Source organism: Kogia breviceps, chromosome 16, assembly GCF_026419965.1.
Source record: "Kogia breviceps isolate mKogBre1 chromosome 16, mKogBre1 haplotype 1, whole genome shotgun sequence".
NCBI lineage: Eukaryota > Metazoa > Chordata > Mammalia > Artiodactyla > Physeteridae > Kogia > Kogia breviceps.
The window spans coordinates 12,742,875-12,769,937 of NC_081325.1; the positions used below are offsets into that span (position 1 = coordinate 12,742,875).

The 27,063-nt window shown below is 37.4% G+C and overlaps 1 protein-coding gene across 8 annotated transcripts in view; it reads left to right on the plus strand.

Moving 5' to 3' along the window:
- NBEA (neurobeachin) overlaps nt 1–27,063 on the plus strand; it is a 594,993-nt gene that overhangs the window by 503,397 nt on the left and 64,533 nt on the right. For all 8 annotated transcript variants that reach the window (XM_059042292.2, XM_067016556.1, XM_067016558.1 and 5 more), the window contains 2 exons: nt 9,374–9,514; nt 18,253–18,372. In XM_059042292.2, coding sequence (XP_058898275.1) covers nt 9,374–9,514; nt 18,253–18,372 — 261 coding nt within the window. The remainder of the gene's footprint in view (nt 1–9,373; nt 9,515–18,252; nt 18,373–27,063) is intronic.

The window sequence follows — 27,063 nt, forward strand, 5'->3', positions numbered from 1 at the left end:
AGCTGAGACAAATGTCTCTCTTTGGTATTCAAAACAGGTAAATTGAATGACAGAGTAGAGAAAACCCTCAACATCATTTCTTCAGTAAATTCAATAGTATTTCATATGGACATGGTAATGTTACACATGTTATTTTCCATCAGTTGTATATTGAAAATAGTACTTTTTGCAAGCTATATGGGCTTTATAGCAGTTTTAGAAATTGAATTATAATAACGTGTTATAGAGGTAGAATTACTTTTTAATTTTGTGTTGTTCTCTGCATCATTTTCTGGTTATCTGTTAGATTGTCAACTTGTAACACACAAACTCACAAGGACAAAAGAACAACAAATCTAATAGCAAACTCTAAACTTTCAGTTATAAATTTCGTATGGGAATCCCTAAAAAGCATAGAGGTGGCTATGTCTAAATGTCTACTGTTTAAGAGAAAATGAAACCAATTATTGCTATGGTGGTTATAATAAAAATTGAAAAAGATTGCAAAATAAATGTATAAATTTCATTAAGTGTAATTTTAGTTTTTTACCAGAATTCTACCTTATTTACTTACTAAATCCAAGTGGTATTGTCATTGCATTATTTGCTTAATTTTTAAAAGGATAACAAACTTACAACCTTATCAATTTATACAAAGTTAAGTAGGTAGGTATAGATAGGTGAATAATTGATTTATAGGTAGGTAGACAGATAGTTTGGTAGGTAGGATGGATGGATGGATGGATGGATAGATAGATAGATAGATAGATAGATAGATAGATAGATAGATAGATAGATAGATAATTATATCTATTTGGATCCCATAAGAAAATATGTCATCTGTGATGAAACTCTCTTTTCCCAAAAAGATATTTTGAAGTATTTTTCTTTTGAATGATTTATTGCCTCTTGATTGAAGCAAAATGATAGAAAAATAATAAGTACAAACCAAACTATTTACATTTGTTTTATAAAATTTATGTCTAAATTCATCAGGTGAAAATTCAAAATTAGACATGTATTTTAGGAAGTTACTCATGGAGGCTTCTATAGGCTTTAACGCAGGACAGCTGTTTCCTACAAAGTATTATTCTGTAAAACACTCCAATAAAATGACTTTGATGAAACTTGAGTAAAATAAAAAGTGTAAATATTTATTTTATCCCTTTTCCAGTAGTTGAGGAGAAGCCTGGAAAAGATTAGAGGAAGGGCCATGAGGCCCTTTGTGGGGTTTTGTTTTTGTGGGGTGTTGCAGAACAAACAATATCAGGTGATGTCAGTCCTGAGGGATTGTGCAGACATTTTATGCATGTGAAAGATCTATGAGCATATTCAAGACAGAATAAAGTACTCAGCATTTTAAATGCTTTGAAAAAATATGTACTTATAATACTGAATTAGAAAACACATATCTTCACATCTAGAAAAGTATAAAATACATAGGCCATTTTAAATGAAAAACACAGTAAGAGAACTCACATTCATTTCATTGTAATTATCCTTTTATCAAAAAAATAATTATATTAGTTTGAAATATTATTGATATTTTATGTGACATTTAATGAAATTACATTGCCTTTTTATATCCAAGTAAAACACATTTGAGAGATAGCCAGTGATATTTAACACAGAATAAAGTTTAAGCCTTGAAATATTTAAAAAATATGTTTAAACCAGAGTTTTAAAAAATTAAATAATTTAGTCTTTGTTAAGTTATAATTAAGTTTAAGGAAAAAGAACATAATTTATAAATAATTTTAATATTCAGGATAAGGATCCTTGCAAATAAGAGTTTATTTTGGAAATTCTAAGAGACTTTTAACTGCTGACATCATTGTATTGTTTGAATTAGTCCCCTGGGACCAAAAGAAAAAGCTTACAAGCAATTTATAGATGAATTTTTCTCTCTTGTGTAACATTATTTGTCTCCCATTGAAACACTAATTTTCTTTTTTTGTTTTAATTAATAGATCTTTATTGGAATATAATTGCTTCACAATACTGTGTTAGTTTCTGTTGTACAACAAAGTGAATCAGCCATATGCATACACATGTCGCCATATCCCCTCCCTCTTGAGCCTCCCTCCAATCCTCCCTATCCCCCCCTACGTCATTGCAAAGCACCGAGCTGATCTCCCTGTGCTATGCTGCTGCTTCCCACTAGTTATCTATTTTACATTCAGTAGTGTATATAAGTCGATGCTACTCTCACTTCGCCCCAGCTTTCCCCTCCCACCCCGTGTCCTCAAGTCCATTCTCTGTGTCTACATCTTTATTCCTGGACTGCCACTAGGTTCATCACTACAATTTTTTTTTTTTTTTTTTTTAGATTCCATATATATGCATTAGCATACAGTATTTGTTTTTCTCTTTCTGACTTACTTCACTCTGTATGACAGACTCTAGGTCCATCCACCTCAATACAAATAACTCAATTTCATTTCTTCTTATGGCTGAATAATATTCCGTTGTATATATGAGCCACATCTTCTTTATCTGTTCATCTGTCAATGGACATTTAGGTTGGTTCCATGTCCTGGCTATTGTAAACAGTGTTGCAGTGGTACGTGTCTCTTTTCGAATTATGGTTTTCTCAGAGTATATGCCCAGTAGTGGGATAGCTGGATCATATGTTAGTTCTATTTTTAGGTTTTTAAGGAACCTCCATACTGTTCTCCATAGTGGCTGTATCAATTTACATTCCCACCAACAGTGTAAGAGGGTTCCCTTTTCTCCACACCCTCTCCAGCATATGTTGTTTGTAGATTTTCTGATGATGCCCATTCTTACCAGTGTGAGGTGATACTGCATTGAAGTTTTGATTTGCATTTCTCTAGTAATTAGTGATGTTGAGCATCTTTTCATGTGTCTCTTAGCCATCTGTATGTCTTCCTTGATGAAATGTCTACTTAGGTCTTCTGCCCATTTTTTAACTGGATTGTTTGGGTTTTTTTGATATTGAGCTGCATGAGCTGCTTGTATATTTTGGAGATTAATTCTTTGTCTGTTGTTTCACTTGCAAATATTTTCTCCCATTCTGAGGGTTGTCTTTTTGTCTTGTTTATGGTTTCCTTTGCTGTGCAAAAGCTTTTGAGTTTGAGTCCCATTTGTTTATTTTTGTTTTTATTTCCATTACTCTAGGAGGTGGGTCAAAAAAGATCTTGCTGTGGTTTATGTCAAAGAGTGTTTTTCCTATGTTTTCCCCTAAGAGTTTTATAGTGTCTGGTCTTATATTTAAGTATTTAATCCATTTTGAGTTTATTTTTGTGTATGGTGTTAGGGAGTGTTCTAATTTCATTCTTTTATATGTAGCTGTCCAGTTTTCCCAGCACCACTTATTGAAGAGGCTGTCTTTTCTCTGTTGTGTTTTTGCCTCCTTTGTCGTGAATTAGGTGCCCATAAGTGCATGGGTTTATCTCTGGGCTTTCTATCCTGTACCATTGATCTATAGTTCTATTTTTTTTTTGTGGTACGTGGGCCTCTCACTGTTGTGGCCTCTCCCATTGCGGAGCACAGGCTCTGGATGCACAGGGTCAGCGACCATGGCTCACTGGCCCAGCCGCTCTGCGGCATGTGGGATCTTCCTGAACCGGGGCACAAACCCGTGTCCCCTGCATTGGCAGGCAGATTCTCAACCACTGCGCCACCAGGGAAGCCCTATAGTTCTATTTTTGTGCCAGTACCATACTGTCTTGATTACTGTTGCTCTGTGGTATAGTTTGAAGCTGGGGAGCCTGATTCCTCCAACTCCGTTTTTCTTTCTCAAGATTGCTTTGGCTATTTGGGGTCTTTTGTGTTTCCATACGAATTGTAAAAATTTTTGTTCTAATTCTGTGAAGAATGCCATTGGTGATTTGGTAGAGATTGCATTGAATCTGTAGATTGCTTTGGGTAGTATAGTCATTTTCACAATATTGATTCTTCCAATACAAGAACATAGCATATTTCTCCATCTGTTTTTGTCATCTTTGATTTCTTTCATCAGTGTTTTATAGTTTTCTGAGTATAAGTCTTTTGCCTCCTTAGGCAGGTTTATTCCTAGGTGTTTTATTCTTTTTGTTGCAGTGGTAAATGGGAGTGTTTCCTTAATTTCTCTTTCTGATTTTTCGTTGTTGGCGTATAGGAATGCCAGAGATTTGTGTGCATGAATTTTGTATCCTGCAACCTTACCAAATTCATTGATTAGCTCTAGTAGTTTTCTGGTGGTATCTAGGATTTTCTGTGTGTAGTGTCATGTCATCTGCAAACAGTGACAGCTTTACTTCTTCTTTTCCAATTTGTATTCCTTTTATTTCTTTTTCTTCTCTGATCGCCATGGCTAGGACTTCCAAAACTATGTTGAATAAGAGTGGCGAGAGTGGACATCCTTGTCTTGTTCCTGATCTTAGTGAAAATGCTTTCAGTTTTTCACCATTGAATATGTTGCTTGCTGTGGGTTTGTCATATATGGCCTTTATTATGTTGAGGTAGGTTCCCTCTATGCCCATTTTCTGGAGACTTTTTATCATAAATGGGTGTTGAATTTTGTCAAAAGCTTTTTCTGCATCTATTAAGACGATCATATGGTTTTTACTCCTTAATTTGTTAATGTGGTGTATCACATTGATTGATTTGTGTATATTGAAGAATCCTTGCATCCCTGGGATAAATCCCACTTGATCATGGTGTATGATCCTTTTAATGTGTTGTTGGATTCTGTTTGCTCGTATTTTGTTCAGGATATTTGCATCAGTGTTCATCAGTGATATTGGTCTATAATTATCTTTTTTGTGATAATCATTTTGTGGTTTTGGTATCAGGGTGATGGTGGCTTCATAGAATGAATTTGGGAGTGTTTCTCCCTCTGCAATTTTTTGGAAGAGTTTGAGAAGGATGGGTGTTAGCTCGTCTCTAAATGTTTCATAGAATTCGCCTATGAAGCCATCTGGTCCTGGACTTTTGTTTCCTGGAAGATTTTTAATTACTGTTTCAATTTCATTACTTGTGATAGGTCTGTTTATATTTTCTAATTCTTCCTGGTTCCGTCTTGGAAAATTGTACTTTTCGAAGAATTTGTCCATTTCTTCATGGTTGTCCATTTTATTGGCATATAGTTTTCTGTAGTAGTCTCCTATAATCCTTTGTATTTCTGCAGTGTCAGTTGTGATTTCTCCTTTTTCATTTCTAATTTTATTGATTTGCATCCTCCCCCTTTTTTCTTGATGAGTCTGGTTAAGGGTTTATCAATTTTGTTTATCTTCTCAAAGAACCAGATTTTAGTTTTATTGATCTTTGCTATTGTTTTCTTTGTTTCTATTTCATTTATTTCTGCTCTGATCTTTATGATTTCTTTCCTTCTACAGACTTTGGGTTTTCTTTGTTCTTCTTTCTCTGGTTAAGTGTAGGGTTTAGATTGTTTATTTGAGATTTTTCTTGTTTCTTGAGGTGAGATTGAATTGCTATAAACTTCCCTCTTAGAACTGCTTTTGCTGCATCCCTTAGGTTTTGGGTCATCATGTTTTCATTGTCATTTTCTATGTTTTTTTAAATTTCTTCTTTCATTTCTTCAGTGATCTCTTGGTTATTAATAGTGCACTTTTAGCCTTCATGTATTTGTGTCTTTTACAGTTTTTTTCCTGTAATTGATTTCCAGTCTCATAGCATTGTGGTCAGAAGAGATGCTTGATATGATTTCAGTTTTCTTAAATTTTCCGAGGCTTGATTTGTGACCCAAGATGTGATCTATCCTGAAGAATGTTCTGTGCGCACTTGAGAGAAAAGTGTTTTCTGCCACTTTTGGGTGCAATGTTCTATAAATATCAATGAAATCTATCTGCTCTGTTGTGTCATTTAAAGCTTGTGTTGCCTTATTTATTTTCTGTTTGGATGATCTGTCCATTGGTGTAAGTGGGGTGTTGAAGTCCCCTACTATTATTGTGTTACTGTGTTGATTTCTTCTTTCATAGTTGTTAGCATTTGCCTTATGTATTTAGGTGCTCCTATGTTGGGTGCATAAACATTTATAATTGTTATATCTTCTTCTTAGAATGATCCTTTGATCATCATGTAGTGTCCCTCCTTATCTCTTGTAACAGTCTTTATTTTAGAGTCTATTTTTTCTGATATGAGTATTACTACTCCAGCTTTCTTTTGATTTCCATTTGCATGGAACATCTTTTTCCATCCCTTCACTTTCAGTCCTTATGTGTCCCTAGGACTGAAGTGGGTCTCTTGTAGACAGCATATATATGGGTCTTGTTTTTGTATCCATTCAGCCAGTCTGTGTCTTTTGGTTGGGGCATTTAATCCAGTTATATTCAAGGTTATTATTGATATGTATGTTCCTATTACCATTTTCTTGTTTGTTTTTGTGGCTTTTTCCTTGTGTTTCCTGCCTAGAGAAGTTTCTTTAGCATTTGTTGTAAAGCTGGTTTGGTGATGGTGAATTCTCTTAGCTTTTGCTTGTCTGTCTGTCGAGTCTGAATGAGATCCTTGCTGGGTAGAGCAATCTTGGTTGTAGGTTTTTCTGTTTTATCACCTCAAGTATATCCTGCCACTCCCTTCTGGCCTGAAGAGTTTCTGCTGAAAAATCAGCTGATAACCTTATGGGGATTCCTTTGTATATTATTTTTTGGTTTTTCCTTGCTGCTTTTAATATTTTTTTTCTCTTAATTCAATTTTTGTTAGTTTGATTAATATGTGTCTTGGTGTGTTTTTCCTGTATGGGACTTTCTGTGCTTCCTGGACTTGGGTGACTGTTTCCTTTCCCATGTTCGGGAAGTTTTCAACTATAATCTCTTCATCTGTTTTCTCAGACCCTTTCTTCTTCTTCTTCTGGGACCCCTGTAATTCGAATGTTGGTGCGTTTAACATTGTCCCAGAGGTCTCTGAGATTGTCTTCAATAATTCTTTTCATTCATTTTTCTTTATTCTGCTCCTTGGCAGTTATTTCCACCATTTTGTCTTCCAGCTCACGTATTTGTTCTTCTGCCTCAGTTATTCTGTTATTGATTCCTTTTAGTATATTTTTCATTTCAGTTATTGTGTTGTTCATCTCTGTTTGTTCTTTAGTTCTTCTAGATCTTTGTTAAACATTTGTTGTATTTTCTCAATCCATGCCTCCATTCTGTTTCTGAGATTCTGGATCATCTTTACTATCATTACTCTGAATTCTTTTTCAGGAAGATTGCCTATTTCCTCTTCATTTATTTCATCTTGTAGGTTTTTACCTTGCTCCTTCATCTGTGACATATTTTTTTTCTGTCTCTCCCTTTTATTTTTTTATGAGTTGGATTGTGTTCCTGTCTCACTGGTTGTTTGGCCTGAGGCTTCCAACACTGGAGTTTGTAGGCTGTTGGGTAGAGCTGGGTCTTGGTGCTGAGTTGAGGATCACCATGAGACCTCACTCGGATGAATATTCCCTGGGTCTGAGGTTCTCTGTTAGTCCAGTGGTTTGGACTCAGAGCTCCCACCGCAGGAGCTTCAGCCCGACCCCCAGCTTGTGAACCAAGATCCCGCAAGCTGCATGAGGTGACAAAAAAAAAAGAGAACAATAACAGACTAAAAAATAAAATTAGACTAGGAAACTAACAGATATGTTAGAAAGACTATAAAAATAAAAATATAGATGAATCAACAACTGGAAGGTACATCAGTACCAGAATGGTAAAAAAGAGGAGGACAGAAAAGGAAAATAAAGAAAAGAAAAAAAGGGGGGAAAGGCCTTGGCTGTGGAGGGCAGGGCCTAAGCAAGGGTGATGTTTGGGTGGTGGGCAGGGTCTATGCTTAGGACCCACAGTGCTGGAAAAGGTCCTGGGGGCTGTGTTGGTTGGGGCTTAGGCTCAAGGAACAGTTGTGCCCCCTACCTCTGGTCTCAGAGGGCAGGGGCACCTCACCTGAGAGTCCAGCAGGCTTCCTGGTCTCGAGTAGGTGGGGCTAATGCCCTCCTCTCCTCTCCTGCTCCTCCGGAGGGCCCCTCTCACCTGCCTCTCCTGATCTCTCTCACCTCCGTCCTATGCCCCCAGGACCCACTCAGCCTCAAGGGGGCTTTGGGTGGGGGGTACCAGCCTGGGAACTCAGCAGGCTCCCCAGCCCAAGTGGGCCAGGCAATCACCCTCTGCTCCTCTGCCGCTCCTCCTGGAGGGTCCCTCCTGCCTGCCTCTCCTGATCTCCCCAGCCTCAGGGGCGCCAATCCTGCCTGGCCTCCACTTCTCCTCCCCTCTGAGTCCCCCCACGTCCTACTGGTTCACTTGGGGGTTCCTCCTGTCTCCTTGGGCGTCAGGGTCCCCCACCAGCGGCCAGCGGGCGCCCTAGCTGTGGGGAGACACTAACTCACTGTCTTCCCACACCGCCTCAAAACACTAATTTTCTACTACTTCCTTGTTAAAATTAAGCCTTGGGGGGAACGTCATAGTTAACTAGTAATATTAAATTTTGAAATAGAGGAATTATATATTTTACTTAGTATTCATCTTTTGTTTTCTAAGAAACGTTTATTATATATAGTATGCAATCTAAAACAAAATAATGTAGCTATTAGGTATTATATTAATGGATTCCATATACCATTAAACTGAAATCAGGCAAAAACTTCAGCTAAGCCAGTTTGCTATTTGAAATTGTGAGGACTGTATGCTGGAAAATCTTAATGATTAGGTGTGCTAGGAAGTTTGAGACAGTAATCAAACTAACACATGCTTTGCTGAAAAAAGAATGTATAGTATCTTGAGCATTTTACCATGTGCTCCACTGTAGGGATTAACATCATAATTGGTAGTGTGGTAGTATAGATAAGACAAGTGATAGTGGCCTTAACAAAATGCTTTCCAGGCAATCTGAATTGTCTGGATTATTTCCATCAGCCTTAGATTGGAAGTTGAACTTAATAGCAAGGATAATTGCCCCATCTGTATAATAATAGAATGGGACTAACATTCCAACAGGGTTTCCATATAAGTGACAATTGTCCTTCACACTCTGGGTGACAGCCTATTAAGACAAGGTTTCTCTAATATGGTCATCACATGGTCAACTGCTACACTTTCTCCTCACTGGATTTCCTATGATCAACCTAAATGTTCACTATGGTTGTGGTTAAGTAGGCAAAATAACATCAAAATACTGGCTTTGCCTTAATTTAAACTGGATCATCTCTGGTAATCTAGTTTACGGAAACTTTTAATAAAACCTAGAAACCTTGCTTACATCAATCATCTTCTTGAGTGAATTTTAGCAAGTGTGGTGATTATCAAAATCAAATATCAAAATCAAATTTGGTAAAAATAGATACAAAATAATTTATTTATATTCTATGGTTAAAATGAATTCACAGTAAATACTTTCAGGTAAAGAGTTATAGTATTGAATATCTACTATGACTGTATTAAACACAATGCCTCTTTTTCTCTTTTTATAGCCGATTGGTGCTTTGAACCCAAAGAGAGCTGTGTTTTACGCAGAGCGTTACGAGACATGGGAAGATGATCAAAGTCCTCCCTACCATTATAACACACATTACTCAACGGCAACCTCCACCTTATCCTGGCTTGTTCGAATTGTGAGTGCCTTCATTAAGTTACAGTTTGCCTTTAATATCTCGAAGTACTTAACGTAAGGAAATTAAATAAAAATCAAATATATTTATTTGTTTTAGACAAAGATTAGAGACCAGTGAAGCAGAGATTCCAAACTCTAGCAAAAGCTGAATCCTTTTTCTTAATGAGTTGCCTTATTTGCAAAATTGGGTTAGAAAGATAGATTATTGTGAGTTTCTTAAACGTAAACCATTTATAAAAGGTACCAGACTCCTGAGTGCATCCTTAACACCCACTGTTTCCTTTCTCACTTATTGTTACAGGCTGGTACTCTCCCCAGCCTTCCCAATCTTGCTTCTGGGGTAGCATATTTTATTTTATTTTTTTTTTTTATTTTTTTAATTTTTTTTTATTTTTTATTTTTTTCCGTATGCGGGCCTCTCACTGTTGTGGCCTCTCCCGTTGCGGAGCACAGGCTCCGGACGCACAGGCTCAGCGGCCATGGCTCACGGGCTTAGTTGCTCCGCGGCATGTGGGATCTTCCCGGACCGGGGCACGAACCCGTGTCTCCTGCATCGGCAGGCGGACTCTCAACCACTGCGCCACCAGGGAAGCCCAGGGGTAGCATATTTTAAAAACAGTTTTCTAAATGTTCTGAAGACTACTTTCTCTTTCTCCTAAGACATAAATATATTCAAGTCTCTGCAATTTTTAAAATAAATACATTCATACATACCTACATATATACGTACATACTTCCTTCCAGCCCCTACTCACTCTGCAGTGACTTTCCATGTCTACGCCTGTGTAGTCGAATGTACTAGAAGCACAGCCTCCACTGTCTTGTTCTGCACAGTGCTTGTCTCCACTTTATCACCTGCCATTCAATCTTTAGCCTGCTTGATTTAGGTTCCACACCCATCACTACTGAATTGTCCCTGTGGAGGTCATGGGTTATGTGGCAGAGTTTCATGATATAGCTGAAGCATTTTGTACCATTGCTCACTTCCTCCTACCTGAAATTCCTTCCTCTCATGGCTCCTCTGACAATGTGCTCCATATTTCTATTCCCCAGGATATTTCTACGTACTTTATCTGGACTACATCATTCAGTTATAAGCTAATGACTTCCAGCTTCTGTCTTCATTGCAGAGATTTCTCTTGGGCTCCTGACCTATACTTCTAACATATAAATATATTTACTTATTTCTATATACTACTGGATTCTTCTACCTGAACACCTCACAATACCATAAACACCATTTCCAGAAATGAACTCATCTCCCTCATAAACCTGCAGGGCTGCCTACTGATTTCTTATCTAAACAATCGGCATGATCTTGCACCCAGTTACCCACTCTAGATATTTTCTCTATTTTATCAGCCCTTACATCCAATCTGACATCACATCTGATAAGTTCTACCAACTGCAGTCTATCTCCTTTTCTCTATTGAGTCTGGCACTTCTTAGTTCAGGTTCCCGTTATTTCGCATCTAGATCATTGCAAACGCTCTTAGCAAATCTCTCTGCCTTTAGTCTTACCTTCTCCAATCTAGTCTAGTTAAGACCAATTACTGGAGTCAGATGGTCTGACATTTTTAAAAAACTATAAGCGACTGGGGAGTATTACAGAATGCTAAGTCAAATCTCTAAGTCAATGCAATCAATAAAGTTTTCTCCTCTTACCAAAATATACTTCAGACCATTCTGTTGCATGAGGCTGATTTGCCTCAGAAACACATTGATAAAGCAGCACATGAAAATGTGCATACATAGGAATGCATCTCCTATTTTCAAAGGTGTTTTTTCCCACTGCCTGAATGACAATTTGGTTCGGAGGTCTTCCTCAAGCATTCTCTCCATGATGGGGAGAAATTGGGAACTTATTATAAATATATAGTATGCCTATGTGTTAAGTAACTTGTAAATCACTGCTAGATGATATACTACAAATAATTACTGTTATCAAGAAAAGAGTTAGTCAGAATTAGGATTGTTTAACTGAACACATATTTTATATTTTTCATAATCCTAAACTAGAATAAGAAATAAAGTTTAGATTAACTATTCTGTAAGAAAACAAACTCAAATCTTATTTTAAAAATATACTGTGTAATTATAAACTAAAGGAAAAGACATAAAACTTTCTTTCTTAGACCAAAATTGTTAGTCTAATTTGTTGAAACATTCACCTTAACTATGTGAACTTATATCCTTTTATAAAATGTTTCTGAGCTAGCAGTTTCTTAAGAAATATTTTTTAACTCTCACACTTTTTGAGTATAAGAAGTTCTATTTCTTTATTTTCTGTTAATTTGGGGGAGATATTAGATATATACAAGTGCCTGTTTACCACTATAAACCAGTCAGAACACCTTTAGTTTATGGGTTGTAATAATTTATTAATACTCTCCAGGTGTAAGAAAATACTTCACACTCATGCAAGAAGTAAAGGCTTTTCTGAATTACAGACACATGTATATAGAGAGAATTTTGTAGCTTCTATCCTGCAGTTTCAGCCACAAGTCAAAACTAAATACAGAAACACAAAAATTTACCAGTCAAGATCTCAAACAGTTGATGTCCTTTACAATGGACGTAAAATATGTTCATATTCTATATGGGCTCACAAATAAGCAAACAAGAAAATGAAAAGCAGGAAACAATCATTACTGTAGTGAACCTCCACCATGGGAGGAGTAAGACACTTTTCTTGGGCATTTTGGGGATTAAAAAAAGCATTATCAAGTGGGTTGTTTTGAGAATTATATGAGTATATTATACATATATATATATAAATAGTATTTTGAAATATATAAAGTGGTATTCAATGGCTTTTGTATAATCAAATTAGTCTGAAGTCAGATTTATAAGAATTTAAGTGTGAGTTCATAAAAATACTTATTATCACCAGCCTGATTTAACACTCTTCTATCCCTGATAAACTAAACATTTTATCAAATAATAAATCATAATTCATCCCTAAATTGATTTCTTATTCCAGTGAAATGAAATACAAATTTGAATCTCTACAAGTGTACGGCAGACATGCTATCCCTATTTATGCTACACGTGCCCTTTTAGTATTGTCTATAGCTGTGCTGCATGGTAGAAATGTAATGCAAGCCACTTATGTATGTAATTTAAGTTTTCTAGTAGCCATATTTAAGAGTAAACAGAAACAGGTGAGATTAATTTAAGAAATACGTTTGTAAGCCCAGTATATCCAAAATGTTATAATTTCAACATGTAACCGATATAAAAATTATTAATGAGATATTTTACATTGTTTTGGTATTCTTTGAAATCCAGAATATATTTTATATTTATAGCACATTCAACTTGAACTAGCCATATTTTAAGTACTCAGTAGTTACATGTGGCCTGTGGCTACTGCATTGGCAGAAGAGATCTATAAGATTGCTTTTATGTGGACTCATTTAGCCAACACATCTTAAGTTTTGCTGTTATAAATAGAAGTATCACGGTCTAATAGTTTACTAAGTATTTAACCTAATGGCCCAGGGAATTGTGATATCCTCACTCCCATCCCAAGGAGTTTATGAAGTAGAAAATACATTAAAATTTGTGTCACTAAGAATTTGTTCATAAAAACAAAATACAGATTAAAATAAATATCTGTCCTTTACCTTTCAAGCCTTTTAGACCCAGTCATTAAACTCATTATTAGTTTCAGTCAATATGTTTAGTATGACAATGATAATAATTGCTTTAAAATGCTAATTTAACTACATACCTCATTATTTTATTTTAATTTTATATGTATATTTATTTATATTTTATTTATTTATTTTTGGCTGCGTTGGGTCTTCGTTGCTGCACGCGGGCTTTGTCTAGTTGCTGCGAGCAGGGGCTACTCTTTGTTGCGGTGCGTGGGCTCCTCATGGCGGTGGCTTCTCTTGTTACGGAGTACGGGCTCTAGGCGCGCAGGCTTCAGTAGTTGTGGTGCGTGGGCTCAGTAGTTGTGGCTCGCGGGCTCTAGAGTGTAGGCTCAGTAGTTATGGCGCACAGGCTTAGTTGCTCTGCAGCATGTGGGGTCTTCCCTGCCCAGGGCTCGAACCCATGTCCCCTGCATTGGCAGGCGGATTCTTAACCACTGCACCACTAGGGAAGTCCCTACCTCATTACTTTAAATTCAAAATATTATTTTAGACACACTACCAGTGAAGTCACTTGTCTATACTACAAGATTCTGAAAAAGCTGTTTCTTTGCTAGCTGCTGTTGGACAAATGATGAATAAACTATTATAGAAGTTTGGAGTTTGTTCAGATATTAACTAGTATAATACAACACATTTTACTTGGAATGTGTTTACTTTAAATCTTACCCTAAATATATAGCATATACACAGAAGTAATTCTGAATTGCTTTGGAATTCACCTTCCAAAATCAGTATATTCAACCTACCTATTCAAAACTCACTTGTCAGACATTTAATTATAATTCTTAGGAAGTTAAATAGATTGTACAACAAAAGTTAATTTATAAATCAGTTGTTTAGAATTTGGGATTTACTCTATAAATTATGGGTTGCTTTGAAAGCCTACCCAAGAGCCTGTTTAAACCATAATATATCTTTAACAGTATATATTTGTAGTGAAAAAATAGTAGAAACACTTATGCAAGTACCAAAAGATAATGCTACTGAATAAAATATTGTCATCGTGTTTCTCTTGATACTTACAGACAGTGCATATATACTTAGGGGAAGATGAGGGATTCTTAACCAAGAGACTGGTGTATGGTAGGCGCATAGGTTTCTGAAGATTCTAAAAGATATTTCTGGTTTCTTTTGGAAGCAATGGGAGAAAATAAACTTGTGAAGTTAGCCAGAGTACAGTAGAAATAATGGTTCCTCCATTTCCTAGAATGTGATTACATCTACTTGAAGGACCATAGTGAGAATTGCGTTAGTTAACTGAGATAATACAGTTCTAAGCACAGAAAGGCGCTCAGTAACTTCAGTTCCCTTCCCTTTGGTCTTTATTATGCTTTATGTGACTTCAAAGTATACATCTTTTCTTGGATAGAGTTATGTCACAAGCACTGACTATTACCCAGGGATGGGGTTTGTTTCAAATGAAATGAAGAGAAGGAAAAGAAGAAAACTAAAAGGGGAGAGGGATGTAAGAAAAGATCCTTATGAGATGACTGAGCAAAAGTCATATAAGACAGAAGAATAAAGGAGTTGTCTAAAGAGAAGAGGGACAGAGGCACAGGGTTCTATTGCCCAGGAAGGGTGAATTGTCTGCCATCATTGGAAGGCAGGACATGTTGTTAGTGTCCTTGCAGGAACTAAAGGTTATGGCAGAGTTCAGTAGGACAGGTACTTCCCATGCAGAACAGGTTAGTTTGATGTTCTAGCCCTGAGAAAGGCTAGAAGGTTGGGGTAGATGTAATCAGGAGAAGGAAGTCTGCCATCAGCCATTTATATGGTATTCCCGGACCAAACCTGAAGGTTTTTTTAAACCTGAAGTTTTTAAAGCCCAAGTATTTTAATTTCTGAAATTTCTGTTTAACATGTATTTATTTGTCCATCTTATCTCCCAAGCCAAAAGCTTTTCTAGTAGAATGATAAAATATCTAATATGGTGATGTACATATAGAACGTGGTTTGATCCACATGTGTCAGGTGAATAAATACAGAAGTTTCTTAAACTTAATACAGCTCTTGATCCTCTGTGTTAGTCAGGCATGAGTCAAATGAAAAAGAAAGTCCTTGTACTGTGCCTTGAAGGTAATAGAGAAACACATGGTAAAAGGTAATCTCCACAGTAATCAGAGCTTGAAGATCAATACCCACTTATAAACAAATAGGTTATCCATTTCTGTTAGTACTCTACCACTGTAGCAACTGGAGGCCTTCAGGAATAATGAGAATAAATGTCAGTAGAGTAGTATGTGACCCTTAAACAATTGTTAATGAGATCTTTATAAAGGCTACATAGGACAGTGAAATGTGGAATTCTTCAATATTCTCCACTTTTAGGTGCCACCAGACTCATAAACTTCATGACCAGAGATAATAATTCTTCAATTTCAGATTTATTTTCACTGTGCCCATCTGCACTATTCTTGGCATGCTTTTGTTAAGGGTTAAAAACTAAGGAAGGATTTTATAATTTAGGCTGGGGTAGAGATCAGCGTTTAGCGCTTGATGATAAGAAGTAAGACTTTGCATGTATAAACGGGTCTTCACTCACATGTATTTAGTAGGTTAAAAATCATGAAGACAAGTCTGATCCCTCTAAATTTTTCTCTGCCTACTACCTACAAAGAAAAAATAAATGCCTTACCTCAGCATCCTAGAATAATGAAGAAGTGGATTCTGAAGATGCAACTTTATGGTCAAACTAGTGGTTAAGAAGTGACAAGAAAAACTACATCTTACTCTTATCCAGCCATGACCCCCCGCTTCTCCCAACAGTACCTTGTATGTTTAGATGAGTTTGAAAAACATTAATTAAACACTACCTGTGAACCAAGCACTTGCTTGGTTCTAAGAAGAGAGGGATGAATTAGGCCTAAGGAACTGAGAGTGTGGCCAGTGGCTAGGGAGCTGGCGGCCGGGGTGGAAGCCAGCAGTGGGTACTTGACACAGTGCACGAAGCTGGTAGCCACCTTCATCGCTCTGTGTCAGCTAAGGTGCTTCAAGCTTTCTCAGTATTATCTAATCTTAATTACCCACAAGGTATGGTCATTCCCAACTAACATAGATGAAAGAACTGAGATACAGTCACTTCACAGCGCTACTTACGTGGGTGGGGTTAAGTAAGATGCCTAAGAGAAGTAAATGGGTCCACCAAGACTCAAACTTAGATCTGTCATACTTCATTCGATTTACTGTTGCTACTTCTAGAATTATATCCCTACTTTAATTTAGTGATAAGATATACGGCATTGACTACCTTCAGTTTAATAGGGAGTTAATTTTTTTTTCCTAACTTAATTTTGGTGACATCTGTTTGTCTCTCAAGTCACTTAAAATCTTAAACGGCAATGTGGATTTACTGGATGCGTATTTGATTTTCAGGTAAATCAGTAATAGCCTACTTACCTATATAGTGTTACATCATTCTTCATCTTATCTCCTTCACCATAGTTTTCTGTCATTCAGTACTAAACATGAGACTTGGTGATGCATTATAAACTTATAAAGTTGATGTCATCTAGCCACACTAAATTTCAGGAAGATGCTGAAGAATATGAATGCTTATAGCTGTTGCCTGACAACTGGACCTTATGACTAGTGGCAAGAAGAGGAGTTTAAAGAAACAAAGTAATGTTTTATGTATAAAAAAGAATGAACAGAAACTATATATTAAAGAAAAAGAACAATATTTAGGAAATATTTCTTAGCATTATTGAACCTAGGAGTGACATGTCATTTATCCTAGACTTAAGAGAAAAGGATGGAACCATAGGAAGGTAAATATATACTCATCTTTGTTATATTTGAAATTTCCTAAGAAATCCTTAGTAAGAATGAATGTTATTTAATCCTTTTAAATTTGGAAGCGAGTTTAATAACATCAGAAGTAATGCCTCTCTCCTATCATAAAAACTATAGAAAAAGCATTAAAATTAAATACATTAGGACCTTGTGATAAAGTTATTCCTAGGTTTCCTGCTATGGGAACATGTTCTTGATGACAGACACCAAGTTTTGATAAGGTAATAGTTACAGAATACTATTGAAGGACTAGAGTTTATCTAGTCTGATTTGTATTAACTTCATTTCATTCTTTCCTTCAACAGATTATACATTGAGCAACTTGGGTGTACCAGGAGTTCTTCTAAGTGTTGGAGATAAAACAGTGAATATGATAGATATGGAACCTATTCATGTAGTGGGGAAGATAGACAAGTTAAAAATCAGTTACAAAACAATGTGACAAATGCTTCAGGGATGTGTTTTGAGAAAATATCTGTTGCTCTTTAAACACACTGGAGAACTTGACAAATCAAGGAAAGCCTTTCAGGAGAAAATGATGTCTTGGCTGAGACTTAAAGAATAAGAAGAACTTAGCCAAGTCAGGATGGTGAGGTAGAGGGATAAGTTTATACCAGGCAGAGGAAACAGCACATACAAGGGACGAGAAGTGAGACCAGTGTAGCAAGACCTTAGGATGTGAAGATGGGGATGGCAAGAGATAAGAGTTAAGCAGGTTCCAGATCACTCAGGCTCTCTTAAGACAAATCAAGTAGTTTAGAGTTTTCCCAGAGAGCTCTGAAGAGCTATGGAAGGATTTTAATCAGGGATTTGCATTTTTAAAAGATCATCAGACCATAATATGGTAACTTTAGGAGACTTTCACAGGTAGCCTAAGATGGATATTCCCTACCTAATTTCACATTACAGTGAACAGTGTAGGAGAGATTTTCTTATGAGCGTTACTATGTGTGGCCTTAGTTATGAGAAAGCAGATCTGAGTTATATATTGACAGTAATGCAAAATCATTCATAATAAAATCACAGAGCACTAGAACTCTATCCTTTTATACATCAGAAGACTGAAGGTCAAGAAGCAAAGTGACCTGCCGAGGTTGAAGAGTGACAGGTGACTCAGTGGTCCAGACTGGCCCAGACCAGCACCTCCTGACTCCTGGGTGTGGGCGTCCTTCCAGGATCCTGCACCATTTCCATCTCAGAAGGGTTTCAGAAAACGAAATATTTTACAAAGGAAGAGGACAGTCGTGTTCAGAAGGGTCACATTCTTGACTTTTTTTTCCTTTAGGAACCTTTCACAACCTTCTTCCTCAATGCAAATGACGGAAAATTTGACCATCCTAATCGAACCTTCTCATCTGTTGCAAGGTCTTGGAGAACGAGTCAGAGAGATACTTCTGATGTAAAGGTAGGCCCTTTTATTTGTTGATATTAATTTCAAAATATGTTGAAGTTTTGATTTAATTTTTTAAGTGGGTGTATAAGATATTTTATTCCACAGCTTTATTCCATCATATTTTAAAATTATGTGGCATATCTAACCTAAGAGGAAACTAAAGGAAATAATTTTGAGCACCACAGAAAATGATTAGGATTCTTTTATATTATTCAGTTAAGGTGTTTTTGTTATTTCAAAAAATTCCTATCTAATTTAGATCGAACAATCAGGAGCTGGAAAGAAATTGCCTTTCCTGCTGTTAACTCAATATTTGGCCCATTCCATAAAACACAGCAGGAATTGGATTTGACCTTAATGTGTCATATTGTTATAGCTTGCCCAGCTTTGGGTTTACATAGCCTGGGGCAATTAATAAAGCATTAATGACAAGACCCATTTAAAATGTAGGCTTTTCTGTGCAGCCTTAGCTTTTACTTGGCTGTGCCTGGGGATACTATGCAACAATACACATTAGATTAAACCAGCACACACACAATATCCAGGAAAAGCCAGAGAGCGGAGTCATTTTACAGTTGGTACTACTCAACTATTGTTAAATATAAAGATTTGTTTTTCATTTAGATGGGCTTTTGTTTTTATAAAAATGGTGTATTCAAAACATTAAAATATATTTGCTCTCTCATTTTTCTCATTTTTTCCTGATAATAAGATTATATGATCAGGATATTACATAGGTATATGTGTTTCTTATTTTAATCCTCTTTTCTTCAAACTTTTCCCATCACTGCCACTCATGCTGTTGAATACACAAATATTATAGTATCATTACATTTAGTGTCTTAATCCAACAAAAGACAGTGAATTAAAGTCAAAATTGTCATTTACATATTTATGCTTATCTATTGCAAATATTTTTAAAAGACAATTACAGTGTTACTGAACTGTAAGAAATTGGATGAATACAACTTGTATTTAGTTTTTTTCAAAGCAGAAAACAAAGGGAATGAATCCAAGCAATGTGTAGCATATCTGTGTGTCTTATTTGTTGCCATCAAAGTTTGCATATAATTTATACATACAACGTATTCACATTTGGAAGTAAGATAATGTAACATGCATTATTGCTATATTAAACTGTTAAGGGCCATATATTTCTCCGAACAGACTTATAATTTCACAGAGAAATTCCACTCTAAAAGATCCATAAACCACCATTTAAACTGATTTACAACCAATGAAATCAAGAAAGGAGTCCATTTCTTACTTAATAACACTTTGAACATAAAATGGGGAGTCCATAGGCTTCTAGAATTAGCACAGTGTCTTTAAAAGGCATTCAGTAAATATTTTGTATGTGAATTAAATATTCTTATCTATATTTTAAGATTTCCTATCATATGTAAGATTATTTAATCTCAATTCAGGATCCATATTATATCAAACTCTTTGAAGTGAAAATGCCTGTTCACTCTTCACATCATCACAAAACAGAAACTCGGTTTTTCAACCTAATTCAAAGGTTCACCCTCACAAGTCCACACACATGAGCCAGTCATCCTAATTTATGTAGCGTTTTAGGCTTTACCTTCTATCCTGAGAGCTTTACTGATGCTTCCGATCACCAGATATCTCCCCTAGTTACATGTCAGTCTCTGAGGACCAGTTCCCGTAAAGCCGAATTCAGGCTTTTCCCAGAATTCTCCCAGCAGATTTCCTGTTCTGAAAGTTTTCAGAAACATTTGGCTCCTGGGGGCATATCATCAAGGACAAGGACCAATGTGTCTATCACTAATTCAAGACATTTTAAGTTTTTTATCCCAGGTAGCTATACTTAATACAAACAGATACCGTCCTCCAACCCCCCAACTTAATTAGTTCATATGACGCTCACTTCCTCAGCCTGACATTGCGTGGATTGCTCTCATTTTCAATTCTCTCCCCCCACCACCCTGAACCTTTTCTATTCTATGATAATATACTTTGAGTACCTTTCCATGTAGACCCCTTCTTTTTGAAGCCTGCACATTGCCTACATATACAATAATTTATACACGCAATCTTCTGTTGATGGATAGTTTGTCTTTCTCTCTGATCGTTATTGTTAAACACAGGCTGCTGTGAATCCTTGCACAGACATCTTGATGAACTTTGTGTGTATATGTGAAGATAATTCCTATTAATGGGACTGGTGACTCAAAGGCTATATACGTCTTTAATTTTGAAAGATACTGCCAAGCCTTCATTCCCAAAGATGATCATTCACTCCCTTCACAGCATCATGTGAGGATGCTGCCTTCCCCATATGCCCCCTGCCCCGACCATCACTCTTATAATAAACAGTGTAACTTGTGCTAATCTGGTGAGTGAAAAATGGAGTCGGCTTTGTTTGGGCTTGCACTTCATTAATTATGAGTGAAGTTGAACATTTTTCATATAATTATTGACCTCTAAACTTGCTCATATCTTTTGCCCATTTTTCAGTTGGGTCATATGTCTTTTTCCTATTGATTTGAAAAAGATCTGAAATTGACTGCAGAAAGTTGCATTGCAAGTATGGTTTCTCAGTCTTTTACCTTTGCTATATCTCAGTTATATTTTTGTGGTTTTGTGTGTGTGTATATGTGTGTGTGTGTGTGTGTGTGTGTGTGTGTGTGTCCAAATGTATCACTCTTTCCCTTTATAACATCAGAATTTGGGGATCATTGAGGGAATGTTAGAAGTTTTTTGGTAATAATGACGGTTGTATGCTTGAGATTTTCTAAATTCATGTTTAAATGTATTGATTAACATCTACGGTATTTCTCCCTCTACAATAATACCTGATTTAGCAGGGAAGAATGTGTTACCAAGAATAATACAGTTTTAAAGCCTAAACTCTTGACTTCTTATCACTAAGCTGTTAAAACATTTTATATATAATTTTAAAGAAATATTTTTCTATTTCTGAAGAACAGTACATCTGCAATATCTCCTAACTTAGGTAAGGTCTCATATAAGGGAGAACCAGGACAGAGTAGATGGTTTTATTCTGTCTTTCTTTGTTACCATCGGTCTCTTCCTGTGGTAATGAGTACAAGCTGGGCAGAGAAGACTTGGTGATCTCTCAGGAGAGAGGTCTCCCGAGTTAAGTCAGACCAGTTCGTTTTTACTTTATTTTATTTTTAAAATTTCTCTCCTCCAGCATAGTCTTGTAACAATGACATTCACCTTACTGAAGTTCTTATACTAATTTTCCTTAATGCCTTCAAAAGTTGTTATATTACTTTTGAATAGCTATGTAGATGTCAGAAAAGGGAGCTGTGACAAAATGTCATTAAGGTGACATAGTGTAAATTAATACAGTTAATGGAGGTGCTCACCACTGACTCATTGACCCATTATGAGCTCTTGTGGAATCAACGAATGCCAGGGCATCAATCTTTTGAAAAAAGGAAGAAAAGAGACGGCAGCTTTAAAACCTTGCAGTGAATTATATTAGAAAAGTGAAAACGTCTGGGTTGGATTTGATTTCACTAGGCAGCCATAAAATGGTATGCTCTCTCGGCAAACTATATTAAACTGAAATGTCAAATTTGATGCAGTTGGTATACAATTATGATAGTGTTAATAGTGGTCTTCTATCATTCTAAGACATACTTTCAAGTCCAATTTCTCAGCAGCTTGAACTTGTCATAAGCTTGTAAATTAGAAATTGTGTTAGAGGATATTTTCTTATTATTGACGGGACGCATATAATACTTATTAACTGTACCATGGGGTTTTAGTATAGCTGTTAAAATAAACTAGAAATCACATTTACAGACACAAAATGCCTGTTTTAATATTCATCTCGCCATTTCTTTAATAATATTTGGTGCCTTTCTGCACTATTTTTCATTTAGGAAATTTTAAACTACTTGGACTCTTTCCTTAAAGAGAAGCTGGTTAACAGAAATCTATCAATGGGACTAGAGTAAACAGAAAAGCTGTTATTTTAAGTGGGCAAGCTAGTGCCTGAGCTACCTCTGTAGAAGCACACTTACGAGTTATAGTAGAAGAGTTCATTCTTCTTGAATAATTCTCAATAGTTTTCAAGCATGCTCTTTTCTTGGTCGTTTGATGCAGTCCTCAAAACAGTCCCACGAGATAGAGATCATTATCCCTGTTCCGTGAAGGAAGTTCACAGATATTAAGTGGCTTGCCTAAATTCACACAGCAGGTCAAGAGGGAGCCAGAACTAGCACTGAGGGCTATTCAGTTATTTCCAGGGCTTTATTCATTGGATGGTTTGCTGCTTTAATTCTTCTGCATGATCTCACAATTATATCCAGCCACGTTGACTAGTTGGGAGTAACCGACAGATCAAGTCATACTCTAATAATTTATTGCTATGTACAAACCACCCTCCAAAATGAGTGGCTTAAAAAAAAAACGCAGCCATTTATTTTCTCAGAGTTCTGCAATCAGAATGGGGTTCATCAGGTACTTGTCTCTGATCCATGTCAGGTCCAAGCGGGTGGCCTCTCTGGGTCTGAAAGATTTAAGACGACTTCATTCACATGTCTGGTCCCTTAGCAAGGATGGCTGGAACATCTGGGGACTGGCTGGTCCTCTCTCGCTTTGTGTAGTCTATCTGGGAAGACCATCACAATTTGTTTCACAGTGTCTGCCTACCAAGAGGATAAAAAAATGGGAACTGCAAAGCTACTTAGTGCCTAGGCTTGGAAGTCACATGGTGTTACCTACCTCCACAGCATTCTTTTGGTCAAGGCAAGTCACCGGGCCAGCCCTAGTTAAGGGGGAGGAGAAACGGACTCCACTTCCCCATGAGATGAGCAGCAAAATCACATTTCAAATGGACGTGGAGATCAGGGGGATTGCTGTGGCCCTCTCTGAAAACAGTCTTCTGAAGTCCTCTCCCCAGTCACAATCCACATTCCCCCTACAAGCAAAATATATCCAGCTTGTTCCCCACAGCCTCAGCCCACTGTTGTATCAGGTGCACAATCCAGTAGCTCATGATCTATATCAAGTCCACATACAGATGAGGTACAGAAATTCCTAATTTGGAGACCTAAAGGCTAAAAAGATAAGTTATCTGTCCCAAGTATATTCAGCTCCCAGTAGTAAGACAGGAACAGGTAAACATCAACAGACATTCTGTTCAAAAATGGGGGAATGTGGAAGGTATATAGCAGTCATTGAGTAGCTTTCTCCACATGCTTCCTGATCATAGAAAGTTGGGGCCAAGGCCTCCTTTGCCCAAGTTGATGCAGCAACTTAGAAAATTGGGGGATTTTCTATGTATCAAAGTACAGTTCATTGTCAGAAAAAACTTTCTCACAAGTTCTTTCAAGACAGGATCCTCCCTACTTCAGGCTGTGATTAGGATGCCCTTTATAATGCTTATAAGATTCTTGGAATCCCTTTGTGTGGCCCAGTGAGTCTGCAAACCTCTATCTTAAATTTTTCTGAGCACTTATAAAAGGTTTTACAGGCACCCTTTTCCCTAAGGCCATATTTTACTTACAGCACCTTAGAACTGATCTTTGGCTGAACCTTTTTTAATTTTGAGAATCTGACAAGATTGTCCTAGGCCCCTGTGTCTCTCTAAATACTGCTTTAAATCTGAGCAGTTTCTTCCTTAGCTCATAATACCGTATCCATATACCATTGAAAGAAACCAGTGGTCACTTTCAGCATTCTGCCTGGAAATATCTTTAACCAGAAGCACAAGTTCATTCGGTACTTTTTCTGTCTTTGAAATGATTGCAGGAACTAGTCTTGTTAGTTTATCCCACACTGCGTATCATGCATTGATTTCCTCCTGCTTCCAATAGCAGCTTCCTTACTGATCTTCCACGAACAGTCTCCTCACCATCCTTCCAGCCTTTGCCTACTGCCCCGTCCCAAAGCCAATGCCACGTGTTTTAAGTTTTTATTACTTCAGGACTCCACTCCCAGGCATGAATTTCTGTTTCAGTTATCTATCACCATGTAACGAATCACCCAAACCTCATCTTAAAAGAGCATCAATTATTATTTGTTGACAATCATGCAATGAGAGCTAAGGCTCAGAGGGGACCACTCACCTCTGTGCTACAGTGACAGCTGGAGAGGCGTGGCTGGGTCAGAGAAGCAAGATGGCTTCACTCCCATGTTTTGCGCCTCGTCTGATGGAGCTGATGGAGCGGTCGGGGACTGTCCAGGCCTGTCTTTCTGTCCACACGATCTTTCCAGCAAGGCAGCCACACAGTTTCATGTGATGGTGACTTCTAAGGGAACAACCGTGGAAGCTGCCAAGCCTCTTAAGACATAGGCACCTCTGCAAGCCCTGAAATGTCGTTTTGTCACATTCTGTGTGTTGAAATAAGCCAGCCCGTATTCAGAGAGAAGGGAAATAGACTCCACCTCTTTATGGGAGGAACAGTAAAGTGGAAATGCCAGACAGCATGCAGGATGAGAGGGATTATTATGGGGATCGTTGAGAAAACTCTGTAAGTTACTAATTTTAAAAAATTGTAAGTTTCAGTTTGGCTTATCCATCCAGTTCAGTCTGACTGTGCATTTGGAAAAACCAAAATCTGAAGTGCAAAACACTTACAAAAATATATCTGATTAGCCTAGGTAGCATGTAAGCTAGTCCATATAAATACTTAAATTGTCTGAAATGTCTACATAGGTGTTCATTCAAACACAAATAGCCAAAGTGACAGAGCTTTTTTTTTTTTTTTTAACTGATTATGGGATATACTTTGATAGTGGGTAAACTCTGTTGATAGAGTAAATAATAGCCTCAAAAAGTATTTTGCATAAAGCTATGAAACGCATGGTTTCACACACATGACCCCCATTTAATCCTCACATCCACACTGTGATCTATCTAGTTGCTGTCATCACCACAATTTTGCATATCAAGAAACTGGTTTTTTTCTTAAAGTTCAAGAAACTTGCCCAAGCTGGTGAGAAGTCTGTATTTCAACTCAGAACCATTTGATTCCAATGCACAGAAAGCTGCACTTCCCCGGTAGAAGGGACAGTCCCAAATCTGCCATCCTGACAGCCTCCCCCTTTACTACAACTCACTGGTAGCCCTGCAGTAACTCTGCTTTAACTAACACTGTTTGAAAACCTTTTACCACTATTTCATGCCTGAAGTTCAGGGTATGATAAATATATAGTAATGATCTGTTCATTTTTCATTCCACAAATATGTATCGAGTACCTTTTTTATATGTCAGGCATCATTCTTATCACTGAGTGGTGAGCAAGTGAGGTCCCTTGTTGATGGGATTTCTGTTACAGTGGGACACGGGAGCATAAATAAATTAAAAAAGAAAAGAAGAATTCCTGTGCAGAAAATTAAAGCAGAATGAAGTCGTACAGAGTGCGTTGCTGTTTTAAAAGGAAAAATAGAGAATGTAAGAGCAGGGTCCCTGAATCTAAAGTGTTTGGGTTTGATTTCTGACTTTACCACCTATTTGCAGTGTAGTTATTAGCAAATTACTTACCCTTAGTGTTCATGTCCATAAAGTGGGAAGAATGAGGATACACTTAGGAAGCATTTGTGAAGATTAAGAAAAAGATGTAAAGTACTTAGAACAGTGTCATGACACAGTAAGATACAAATAAGTAATTCCTGCTGTTTTAAGATTGAATGGCCAGACGTGACATTTCAGCTGTTTCCTTGTCTTGGAGCCCAGATACAGTAATTGTCATCTTCTTGTACATAACATTTGAATCTCAGAGGTGAAACTCTCTTTTTTTGTTTGTTTTTTGTTTGTTTGTTTGCTTGTTTTTGCGGTACGCGGGCCTCTCACTGTTGTGGCCTCTCCAGTTGCGGAGCACAGGCTCCGGACGCGCAGGCTCAGCGGCCACGGCTCACGGGCCCAGCCGCTCCGCGGCATGTGGGATCTTCCCGGACCGGGGCATGAACCCGTGTCCCCTGCATCGGCAGGCAGACTCTCAACCACTGCGCCACCAGGGAAGCCCGAAACTCTCTTAACTCATTAAATTTTTTAGAATAAGCAAATCTTTTAAATGATATAAATGTGAATATTAATTATATATGAATGCCCTGTATTTACATACTAACTTTAAATTTAAAATGCCATTTGAGGGCTTCCCTGGTGGCGCAGTGTTTGGGAGTCCGCCTGACGATGCAGGGGACACGGGTTCGTGCCCCGGTCCGGGAGGATCCCACGTGCCGCGGAGCGGCTGGGCCCGTGAGCCGTGGCCGCTGAGCCTGCGCGTCCGGAGCCTGTGCTCCGCAACGGGAGAGGCCACAACAGTGAGAGGCCCGCGTACCGCAAAAAAAAAAAAACAAAAAACTTGCACCCACTCTGCTTGTTTCAGCAACTTCTCCCTAGACTTTCTGTGATTTTATTCTTTTCCTTCCCCTTCAGGGAAAAAAAAAAACAAAACCAAAAAAACCCCCACAAAACTTAAATCCCCAGCTCATGACTTCAGGGTTCAGACTGCTTTAGTCACTTAACAGCTCTGGTCTTTTGAAGCTTCAAGGGGCTTTGCAAATATGCTGTACTTCAGGAATTTCTTCATATTGCTTTAAAATGTCTTTTTTTTTAATCTGCATCCTAAAAAAACAAAAAATATTGTTAGAGTGAATCTGGGAGAGTTTCTTCTTCCCGTCAAACGTCAGGCCTCCAGCGGCTTACAGCAACATCTTAGCTAACACCCTAATTTATGAGCACATTCTGGTCG